General features: G+C 41.2%; 1 protein-coding gene across 1 annotated transcript in view; it reads left to right on the top strand.

Annotated features, from left to right (window-relative positions):
• TENM1 (teneurin transmembrane protein 1) overlaps positions 1–12,538 on the top strand; it is a 442,965-nt gene that overhangs the window by 393,505 nt on the left and 36,922 nt on the right. Inside the window, exons 20-21 of the mRNA XM_053580321.1 lie at positions 2,608–2,974; positions 4,409–4,919. Coding sequence (XP_053436296.1) covers positions 2,608–2,974; positions 4,409–4,919 — 878 coding nt within the window. The remainder of the gene's footprint in view (positions 1–2,607; positions 2,975–4,408; positions 4,920–12,538) is intronic.

Raw genomic sequence — 12,538 nt, 5'->3', positions numbered from 1 at the left:
AACCGGGGCTTACACAGCACACAACATACAACATAATACACAACTGAATAGCAATCAGAATATAAATGCACTTACTGTCAATTAAATTGGGTTTCCTACTCCTCGGCTGTCTGCAGAGCCAGATTAAGTTCCCATGGGGCCCTAGGCAGATTACCAGTTTGGGGCCCCCGTGCAATAATACTGAGCACTGACCATTTGCATTAACACTGACCGCTGACCATTTGCGATAACACTGAGCACTGACTATTTGCATTAACACTGACCACTGACCATTTGCGATAACACTAACTGCTGACAATTTGCATTAATACTGAGCGCTAACAATTTGCATTAACACTGAGCACATAGAATTATCTTTACCACTGAGCACTGACTATTTGCATTACCTGTGAGCTCTGACCATTTGCATTACCTCTGAGCACTGACAATTTGCATTAGCACTGAGCGCTGACTATTTGCGTTATCGCTGTGATGCAACCCCCCAGAAACTACTCCCAACCAACTAACCAACTTAAAAAAAAGGCTCTCCTAACTTCAAAAAAAAAAGGCTCTTCTAACTTCAAAAAAAAGACCTCCTAACTTCAAAAAAAAAAAGGCCCCCCTTAATCTCAAAAAAAAGTCCTACTAACTGCAAAATAAAAAAAAAATAGACCTCCTACCTTCAAAAAAAAATAAATAAATCCTAATTTGTTCTTACCTCGGTCCTTAGGCAACAGCAGGCTCTGCACAGGCAACCTGGTGACTCCTCCGATTACACCAGAGACTCAGAGGAGAAGTCAAGAGACAGAGAGAAGGAGGGGAGTCAGAGAGTAGGAGGAGAGTCAGAGAGTGTGGGACCCATTCCACACATGTGCACTGCAGGCCAGGATGATTGGGCTGCTAAGCAGGATGGCAAAAACACCCAGCAGGGAGAGACAAAGAGAAGGAGGGGCAGGGAGAGACAGAGAGAAGGAGGGACAGGGAGAGACAGAGAGAAGGAGTGGAGTCAGAGAGTTGGCACACATTCCACACATGCACACTGTGGCCCAGGATGAGTCAGCTTCTAAGCAGGACAGGCAGGGCAGCAAAAACACCCAGCGGGCCGGATAAATGTCCTCGGCGGGCCGCATGTGGCCTACGGGCCATAGTTTGAGGACCCCTGGATTAGAGTCTCACCCTTATGATTTCATTTCATCTTAATGATCTCTTTAAAGACCCTGTCTTCAGAAACAGTCACACTGGGAAGGCTAGGGCTTCAACATACGAATTTGGGGAGTACATAATTCAGTTCACAACACCTGCCCTTATCACTCAGCACTCCCACACGCTTAGCCTATATTAGCCTTACCAAATTATCTGTTATAACCTGGATGAGCCATGTGTATCTAACCTCTTGACTTTCACCCATGCTTCCCTCTTGGGCTCAGACTGCTCTCAACTCTAGCCGCTCCTCAGTTTCCACCCCATTTCTATCCTAGTGGTCATTTCAGACCCCACTTAGGTACCACCTTCTCTGAGGATATCTTGCCTCCTTCCTTCCAGTCCTGGTAAAGTGCTCTCCTACCCTCATAACATGGAGAGTAACTGCTTAAGGGCTCTACCAGACCATAAGTCATTTGGGGGCAAAAGCTATGTCCTGATCATTTTTGAATCCCCAGAGCCTAGCACAAGGCTTGGCCCAGAGAAAGTTACTCAGCAAACATTCAATGAAAGAACAAACTAAGCTGTTCCTTTGCAGAGGAAAGGGACACATGGAGTGAACCAGGTCAACCTAAGTGAGCAGCATGCTGCATCCTCGAACGAGGGTGTCCAACCTTTATTTTCTTCTGCCACATATTAGAAAAATAAGAGTTGTCTTGGGCCACACATTAAGTACACAAACACTAATGAAAGCTGATTAGCAAAGAAAAGGTCTGTGCATACTTTCTGTGATACCTGGCACCACAGATAAGTGAAAAACATCCTCACAAAATCAGCATGTGGCCCATGGCTGCAGGTTAGACACCTGTGCCCTAGAATTTCAAATCAACAGCTAATAGACCATCCTTGAGTTCCAGGAGATTAATGCTATCCTATGGCAGGTCCTGTCCCGAGAGGTTACTGAGTTAAAATCTGCTTTCTTCAGCATTCTGTTGTTCAGAGCCTCTATGACTTTGCTCTTTAGGCATCTGCAGGACAGGGAGAGAAATCTGTGCACCATAGCAATCCTAAGGCATTGTTCCTCAGAATAACCTAGATGGCTTATTGAAATGGCTGGGTTCCCACCCCCAGGGTTTCTGATTCAGTAGGTCTAGGATGGGGCCTGAGAATTTTCTTTACCTAACAAGTTCCCAGGTAGTGCTGTTGCTGATGGTTCAGAGACCACACTCTGAAAACTGCTGCTCTAGAGGATCCTTCTGGAATTATTGAAAAAAAATTATGTTACATTAGAAATGGCATAAATGATAAGTGTGTGTACCACAATATGTGATTAACCATTCACCCCTCTCACCCAAACTTTGCTGGATATTACCAGTGTTGCTGATATTTGTAAGATGGGGAGAAACAATAAGCCAATTTTCCTTTCAAGGTAAAACTGGCCCTGGAAAGACATAGTAACCTAATGGTGTGTGTTCTGTTCTTTTGCAGGTGCGATTGGAGTGGCCAACAGACCTTACAGTCAATCCCATGGACAATTCATTGTATGTCTTAGATAACAACATTGTGCTGCAAATTTCTGAGAACAGGCGTGTTCGGATCATTGCAGGGAGACCTATTCATTGCCAGGTGCCAGGAATCGATCATTTCTTGGTCAGCAAAGTAGCAATTCATTCCACTCTAGAGTCAGCTAGGGCCATCAGTGTCTCCCACAGCGGGCTGCTCTTCATAGCTGAAACAGACGAGAGGAAAGTAAACCGCATTCAGCAAGTGACCACCAATGGGGAAATCTCCATCATTGCTGGTGCCCCCACGGACTGTGACTGCAAAATTGATCCCAACTGTGACTGTTTTTCAGGTATGACCTTTTTAGCAATTCGCCAGCTCCCCCTCTCTGTTTCAGAAGAAAAACATGTATCAGAAGAGTCCAAAGGAAGACAAGAGTGTTCCTTGTAAATGTTGGTATATTGGTATGAGCTAGTGGAGGAAAGCGATGGGTAGGGAGTCAGGCCACCTACTTGTTCTGACAGCTGACTTACTCAGTGACCTTAGTAAAGACACAAAACCTCTTCGTGACTCACCTCATTTGCTTAATAGAGATAGCACCTGTCTCAGTTATATCACCTTGCTGTTCAGAGGAAAATCTAGTATAATAATGTTGTTTATAATCATAAAATTTAAGACTGCTATACAAGTGTAAGATCATATTATTTGTAATTAAGAGAAAGGAAATCTAGGAAAAATCCACATTTACTGATTAAGGAAAAAAAAAAAAAACACTTCTCCCCCTAAGTGGCTGATTTCCAGAATAAAAGCATGTGCTATTTGAGCCTCTAAGGATCTAAGAGCAGACTGCTTTGCAGATAAATGGGCAAAATTAAATTTCTCAATGGAGGGTTCTCAGGACATCAGTCTGCTACATGCATTGTTTTTTAAAAATCCAAAACTTTCTTCATAACCAATAGTGCCCTTTACTTCTTATTGAAAAAAGGAGAAGGAAATAAAAGCCTTTTCCCAAAAACATGGAGTGGATGTTCCAAATAGCAAACAGTCCTGTAAATGTCAACAGATACATTTATTGCTGGGATGTGGAAATCCGTCCATGCTACATGCAGCCCTATTAAACTGCTCAGCCAGGCCCGAATGGTCCGCTTAACCTTTGCCTTTTCTTAGGCCAGAGGAGTCAAGAATGAGCAATTTGGTCAATATGACTTTTGATCAATATTTCCAATGATTTCCTGGACAGTTTGTTTTATAGATATTTTGTTAATTTGTATCTTTCATTCAAGGCAATTCTAATGTTTATTCCAGTTATCAAATCTGATGTTCTGAATCATTGTCAAACTTAAAGACTTAGTGTACTTTGACAGTGTAAAAATGGGAATTAACAGAACAAAAGGCCTCTGGGCATGGTCGGACTGGAAAGTCCTGAAACAGATCTTAAAGCATTGACAGGCATAAGTCTCATGAATTTCCAGCCAAATTTTATATGGCTATCATTATTTGCTGTTCTTGTATCTTGGAATACAATAGATTCTGAACAGTAGGATTGAGGATTTCACAAAATTGGTGTAACTGAGATAATTACATCTTACTGTTCATCTTCAGTGGCACTGACTCAAGAATTACAATCTTTTGAATAATAGGTTTCACATTTGTCAATGGGGCATAAGGAGAATGTTGGTTCACTGATTGTTTCCTTTAAAATGATTATTGATGTACAGAGCTTTCTGTGTGTGTTATATTCATATAAATGCTTGTGATACCAACTATTAGAATCTTTTTCCCACAGGTGATGGTGGCTATGCCAAAGATGCAAAGATGAAAGCCCCTTCCTCCTTAGCAGTGTCTCCTGATGGAACCCTCTATGTGGCAGACCTTGGGAATGTTCGAATTCGTACCATCAGCAGGAACCAAGCCCACCTGAATGACATGAACCTTTATGAAATTGCCTCACCTGCTGATCAAGAACTATACCAGTTCACTGTCAATGGAACCCACCTGCACACCCTGAACTTGATAACGAGGGACTTTGTGTATAACTTTACCTACAATGCTGAAGGTGACTTGGGCGCAATTACCAGCAGCAATGGCAATTCGGTACACATTCGCCGTGATGCAGGCGGGATGCCCCTTTGGCTTGTGGTGCCTGGAGGGCAGGTGTACTGGCTGACCATAAGCAGCAATGGAGTCCTTAAAAGAGTGTCAGCTCAAGGCTATAATCTGGCTTTGATGACCTATCCAGGAAACACAGGACTTCTGGCTACCAAAAGTAACGAAAATGGATGGACAACTGTTTATGAGTAAGTTTCTAATTCTCAGCATAGACTTTGTTAGGATCTTACTTGAAATTGTATTACAGTGGGAAATGGCTTAGTAATTGCTGGGTTTTGCATGCTATTTTCTCCTAACAACACAACTGCAATAAAAAATAAAAAGTCAAGGAGAAAATTTTACCCAACTCCTAGGGTTCCAACCCATTTTTCCAGAGCAGTTTTCAGAGCTTAATAATAAAAACATAGACTGAAGGAAGGAAAAATCAAGTGTGGAACTGCAGGAGATAGAAAAGAGGTAGAAATCCAAGTACTCAAGAAATTTACAGCATCCCTGGGAAGAAAAGGTAAAATTTCATTTAAATAACAAAACTGGAGAGTAATTCTAAAGCAGCAAAGAAACAGTGTGATTTAACAAGTATTTATTGAGCTCTGTGGGGTTTAATGAATGAATAAATGAATGTGTGCCCAGCCCAGCTCAACCCAGCCCAAATCAGAATAAGTTGCTGTGGGAGGTAAGAGAGAAGTTTAAATATAAGTGGACCCTGGAAAGCAAGTGTAAAATTATGGGGGAGCAAATGCTGAATAGGAGAGGCTCCATTCCACTGGCTGCTTCTGTAAAGCATGGAGCCAAATGCCCCTATACAGGCTTGGGCTTCCTCGGGGCCCCTGCACAGCTCAAAGACTTCTACACATTTTGGCATTTGCAGACTGGGTCTCTGATTACTTTGTTTAATTGGGAATTTACATAAAGCGTGTCTGACAGCAAGCTACTAGGAGGTATCATGACGCAGAAGTAGAGACCACTGTTCTTGCTTTTTTTTTTTTTTTTTTTTAGCACAGCAGCCTTGTTTGCAAGTCAACCCATTTAGAAAGCTGGTCTGACAGCACTCAGGAAGCATTTTCCCCACAAAAAGGGATGGCTGAATTTTTAACCTGTATACTGAATGAGGATAATCCATAGAATCTGAACCCAGAGTCTGGAATGCATTAAAGTTGAAGAATGTGAGAAGTAGAGATGTTAATTTAAGTATGAGGGCTTTCAAGTGTGACTGTTCTGTGAAGATGTAGAGAATATGAAGCAAATATGTCCAGTCCCATGAAAGCCTCTGGAGGAGAGGGACAAAGCAATTGGCCTTCAAGTTTTGGAACATTTCCCAAAGAAATGCCATTTATACAAAAGAGCTGAACAGCTATTTTAGTTTCGCTTAGCAAAATGTATTCAGTTGTCTCTGTTGCAAGTCTTCCTCCGTTTTTTGAAAAATTTCTCTTACATCTTAATAAGAGTAATAAAAACTACTATTCATTAAAGGTTTACTAGGTGCCAGGTACTGGGCTAGGTGATTTACACATGTTATCTTATTTGAACCCTATTATAACAACATGGGATAGGTGTACCTAGGTATGTTATTTTATGGGTGTGGAAACTGAGGCACAAAATGATTAACTTATCCTGATTCACACAAATGTCCAGGATTCAAACCCAGAAGTCTGACTCAGAAGTCCATGTTTTTAAATATACTATCCTTAGAGAAGATAAAATTTCTAATGAGAAGATAAAATTTCTAATGAGAAATTTAAAAAAAAAATTAAAAAAAAAGGCCACTGTAATGACTTTGACTTTGACTTTGACTATGGGTGAGAGAAATTTTTTAAAAAATTTAAAAAAGGCCACTGTAATGACTTTGACTTTGACTATGGGTGAGAGATGAAGTCACTGGAGAGTTTTCAGTAAAGAAATGATATAATCTGGCTTAGATTTTTAAAGAATCATTCTGTATTGAAAACAGACTTGTAGTGAAAGCAGCAGAACCTAACTAGGGAGCAGGGGTAGCTATTGCAGTAATCTAGGCAACAGATAGTGACCTGGACCAGAGAATGGGGATGGTAAGAGATGCTAAAAAGCTGAATATATTTTGACAGTACAGCTGTCAGTACTTACTGACAGACTGGATGTGGAATGTGGGAGAAAGTGGGGAGGTCGAAGGCAACTCTAAAGTTTTTGACCTGAGCAAATGTATGTTGGTGGGGGGATTCATTTACCAAGAGGAGAAGGAACACATTATACTGGAAGGTTGTGAGGTGGGAGATCAGGAATTCAGTTTGGGATATGATCAAGTTAGTTAGACATCTAAGTGAAAGTATCAAGTAGGCAATTGGATATGCATGGTATAAATCTGAAATTGAGAGCAGAAGCTACGTAGTGAAATTTGAGATCTACCAGTGTTTAGATTGTATTCAAAGACATGAGATGGCAGTGAGATCCCCATAAAAATGAAGGTAGACAAGGAAGAAAAGAGATCTGAAGATTGACCATGAACTATTCCAACATTTAAAATTGAGGATATGGAGAGAAACCAGCAAGAGATACTGAAGAAGGAAAGGCTAAGGAAGTAGGATGAAAACTAGGAGAGTGGGATGTCCTGGAAGCCTAGTGTCTTAGTCCCTTTGTGCTGCTACAACAAAATACCTTAGACTCGGTGATTTATAAAGAACAGTAAGTTATTTCTCATAGTTCTGGAAGCAGAGAAGTCCAAAATCAGGACGCTGGCAGAGTCAGTGTCTGATAAGCCCTCTACTCTGCTCCCAAGCTGGCACCTTTTTCTGAGTCCTCACATAGCAAAAGAGCAAAGGGCAAAAAGAAACCTTGCTAGTTCTCTTCGGGCCTTTTATAAGGTTCTTAATCCCATTAATGAGGGCAGATCCCTATTGACCTAGTCACTTCCTTAAGGCCCCACTTCTTAATACTGTTAGTTGGCGATTAAACTTAACATGTAAATTTGAGGGGACACATTCAGACCATTACACCAAATAAAACAGGTGATTCAAGGAGGAAGGACTGATCAGCTGTGCCAAAGACTAAGTCAAATAAGATGAGAACTGAGAATTGACCATTTAATTTAGCACTGTAGCAATCATTGGGCTTTAGAGCAGTTTTAGGTTTATGGAAAAATTGAATGGAAAGTATATGAAATGCCCATAACTTCCCCCCATGAATTTCCTTTGTTATTAACAACTTGCATTAAATATTATAGTACATTTGTTATAATTAATGAGCCAATACATTATTATTAACTAAAGCCCGGAGTTTACATTAGGGTTCAGTTTGTTTTATAAATTCTATGGATTTGGAAAAATGTACTATGTCATGTATCCACCACTGTATCATGGAGATCATTGTTTACCTTGAGAGGAGCAGGTACTGTGACACAATATGGGGACCAAAGCCTGAGTAGAACATTCCCTTAAGAGAGAATGGATACATAAATGACCACAGCAGCATTATTCATAATATCCAAGAAGAATAAACAACCCCATCGAGGGATTAATGGATGAATAAAATGTGATCTATCCATACCACGGTATTATTCCACCAAAAAAGTAAACGAAGTTCTGATACATGCTATGATGTGAATGAACCTCAGAGTCATTACGCTAAGTGAAAGAAGTGAAAAGAATGAATACCAGATGATTCCATTTATATGAAATGTCCAGAAGAGGCACATCCATAATGACAGAAAGGATGTTCATAGTTGCCAAGAGCTGAGGAGAGAAGTGAGTGGGAAGTGGCTGTTAATGAGTATAGGGCTTACTTTAGGGGTGTACTGAAAGTCATTGGATTGTATGATTTAAAATGGTGATTTTTTATGGTATGTTAATTATATCTCAACAACAGTAATATTAAAAAAGGAGGATAGAGACTGGAGACTGAAGAATTCTTCTGAGGAGCTTAAATATAAAGAGGAGCAGTGAAATTAGAGCTGGAGGGGAAATGAAGTAAACCAGAGCTTCTTAAAATAATAGAAATACTGATAAAATTGGTCTAGTACAAAGGGGGAAATTGATGCTAAACAGAGAAGAGCATTTTGTTGTCACAGTAGTTTGTGCCCTTGTTCTTAACTGGCAGGCACTGTGACATTGATGCAGGCACTGTGTGGTAGGCAAGATTCAGTAAGCAGAACCAGTCCTGTTACCAGGATTTGGCCAAGAGTGAGTGAGAAGGTATCAACTGGCATCATCATTGAATAACCAATCTTGAGCCACTAGGAGAAGAGAAACACAGGCGTCCACCTGGGGACAGTCATGAGATGTTATGGCCACAAAGAAGTATTAGATCTCATTTTACAAATTAGGAAACCAAGACCCAGAATACACATAAGGAAGCAACTTGACCATGCACATAGGTTGTTGGCGGACCTCAAGTCAGATCTTTGAACTTCTATTTCAGTGTTCTTTCCATTGCTACCACCCTGCCTTCCAGAAAAAGGAGGAGCATTTGAGCTTACAAGAATGACTGCAAAGTCTAGAAAGCTAAAAGTTTTCCCCGCCAGTAGCAGGAAAAGAAGAATATGGGAGCACCGTGAGATAGAAAGGGAGGCTGAATGACCATTTGTTCCTTCTCCCCCTTCTTTAACTCCATTCAAAATTATGCTGAAACTCTCTTAGCCAAATAGCATCTATTGAGAAGAAAAGGTATCCATTCCTTCTGAAGCAATCCATTCTGGTGCTATACAGCAATCCTTAATTTATAAAAGTCCCTTATTCCTTCTACATAACGGAATGAACAACTTCCCAACCTTCGTAATGTGACTAATTCTTCCTACAGTCTTCTCTATCCCAAATCTGATAACTTTTCACTTCCTGTCCTCCAATGCTTCAGCCAATTCTGAATGCCCCTTCAAGATTTTTCTCATCCTTCTTAAATTGGGGAACACAGACTTGGACCTTTTTTTCTACTCAGGATCAGGGCAATGCTAAGTAAGGTTGGTAGAAGGTCACCATGCTGCTGATACCAAACCTTCCTAAAAGAGCTCAAGTATTTCCCTGAGGTTAGAGAGAGGCTTCATTCTATGGCCAAGGGGACAAATTTTTTGCAAAGGAGGAAACAAATTCTGTTCTGAGATGAGATGAGAGTAAGAGAAAGAGAAACAGAAGCAAAATTTGGCAGAATGGGGGAGTGCTGGATAGAAGTAACCAAGCCAGTTATCAATTCAGCTTTCGATTATCTGCAAGTATCGAGAGGAGAACTGACACAGATGACCCTGAACAGTGAGTAACCAAAATGGGATTTTATAATACATTTTGAGCAGTGGTAGTGTGGGGGCTTTTATTATGTAGTATGATGTTGTTTAAATAGTTCATTGATTTTCATAATTCCATTTGACTTGGACCAGGATCAAAACTGCACACCCCAAGTATTAGCACTTGATGCTTCACTGCCCATAAGTATCCTGAGTGTCAGGGGGAAAAGCTGACCGCAGAGAAACAGCTAACAAGGAGGTGATTGTCAAGGCAGAATACTGGCAGAATGAAACAAGCAGTCTGCCCTGAGGGGCTGGTTGGCTCCTAGTTGTAATAACCCTGCTGCAGCTGAGGTCTGAGGGAGGGGCGCAGCAGCTCACACAGCAGGGAAACTACCTTTCCCCACAAGGCTGCAGGAGTGGGTAGGATGCCCTGGCTTGTGTCCCTGGCATTTCCTTTGCAAAGGCTTCTGCTATACTAAACAGAAAAGGTCCCAGACTAAGGCCAAAACATCACTTGTTTCACTGCTGCCAGTCCAGGCTGAAACAACAGTTCCTTGGCCGGTGTCTTTTGTAGGAAGCCTTCCCACTCCAAAGAGACTCTGCATTTACCTGATCTCTTGATCCTTGGTCTTTTGCATTTTCTGTTTCTGATTCTGTTGGCACAGCTCCTCCCCCCAACAAAACATAGCACCCACTGACAAATTGGGAAAGCTTTCATAATATTTCTAGGTACTTACGAGACTGTTTTACAAATGCTCAGTTTCATCAAGAGTGGATAATGAAGGATTCCTCCTCTTCCTTGATAAGGTAGAAGGAAGAGGCAAGGTAAACAAAACATGTCCTTAGGTGAAATATCTGCCTGGGGATAGAATGTGATTCCCATGCAGAAATACTTATGTAATGATAAGTTAATCCTAATGAAATATGAAAGGTTTCCAGGACCTTCTAGAATCATGGAGTAGGAAGGGAACTAAGGCAGGCAAATGATTTCAATTAAACAAGAACATAGACATGTTGACTATTCCTTCAGGTCTCCAGAGATACTCACACCTTTGCTCAGTCACCTCTCCTTGTGCTTTATGTCTGCACAAGAGCAAAACAGAGCAAACAGAATTGTTGTTACTAATGCTGATGTGAACTGAAATAAAGACAGGGAATGCCCAGAAGTCACAGGCTGGTAGTGAAGTTTATCTAAACTGCACAAGACATCTCTGCAAGCCAAGTGTGGCCTCCCCACACCACTAGAGATGGGTCTGTTTTATAACCACATTGGCTCTCATATCTGCCCCTTCTTTCCACTTCCACTGGCAGCATCCTATTTATAATACACTTATTCAACAAGTGTAGTGAGAATCTACTCTGTGCCAGACACTGAGAATACAAAGATGAAGGAGACATACTGTCCTCCCTCTAAAGATGTGAGACTTTATAGTCTAGTGAGGAAGACAAGTCCCAACAATAGGCAACCACAATATTTAATCAAGGCAAGAGGCCACCATCTTCTGCTCAAACTGAGGCTGCAGCCTCTTAACAGGTCTCCTTGCTCCTTGTCTCCCTCTCCAAGACTCATTGCCACTGAACACTGTTTTGATCATTCTCTCTTCTCCCCGTAGAAAGCTTTCTATGCTTCTCCATTGCCTGCTGACTGCGCACTCCAGCGCTTAGTATGCCAGTTCCCTCATGCTTTGCCCCTAGCATGCCTCTCCAAGTTTATCTCCCACTACCCTCTTAGATGAATCTTGTGTTCTAGCAATGCTGGTCCCCCCACCCCAGTAGACATCCCATTTCATCTGTGTGTTTTTCCTTATGCTATCCCCATGTTTGGAGTGACTTCCTCCACTCCCCAATCTTTACTTACCTTCCAGGATTCAAACACCACCTCCTCCTGCTCTTTCTCCTCCTCTTCTGTTCATCCCAGCTGGAAATGGCTTCTACCTCTTCTGAGGTTCTACAGCTCATTCTTTATACAAGTACATGGGAATATTCTATCATTAGAGTTATTCGTGTGCATATCTTATCTGCCCTACTAGACTGTAAGTTTCATTCAGCACTGTATTCCTGGTCCCTAGCACAAAACGCATATATTTATTGAATGAAGGATGAATGAAGATAGAAGGGCATTATGGACTTGGAAATGAATCTTAGAAATCCGAAGGAAGTTATTGGTGAATAAAGGGGAATCCAGCATTTCCTAAAGGATTTCTATTAGGTTAGTCAGTTTTCTGACATGAAAGTATAAAGAGGATCTGACTCCTACATATTTCCTTTTAAAATCATAGTGAACTTCTCTTCTATAATCTGTAATATTTTCTTTCTTAAAAGCAAAGGTGGAGGATCCTCTGTTTTCTACTCTGAAAAGTTTAAGTCTGCCTTAAATTGTCCTCAGAAGAAAGGGCAGGCCATCTCTTATGAGAAAATATCAGACCAAATGTATTTTTAATAATGTGTAAATATCATCTCCCCAAATAAACTACATGCTCCTCAAGGACAAGAATGAATTCTGAACTTTCTTTACAAATGTTTCCTTTGCTCCACCGGGGTAACACACTCAAACTCAAGTGCACATGCATATAGCCTGTCACATTGCTGAGGGACTTCATGGTTGGTACCCTGTGGGACACTCAC

Source organism: Nycticebus coucang, chromosome X, assembly GCF_027406575.1.
Source record: "Nycticebus coucang isolate mNycCou1 chromosome X, mNycCou1.pri, whole genome shotgun sequence".
NCBI lineage: Eukaryota > Metazoa > Chordata > Mammalia > Primates > Lorisidae > Nycticebus > Nycticebus coucang.
Note: the sequence above shows the minus strand (reverse complement) of the source record. Positions and strands in the feature narration are given on the sequence as shown.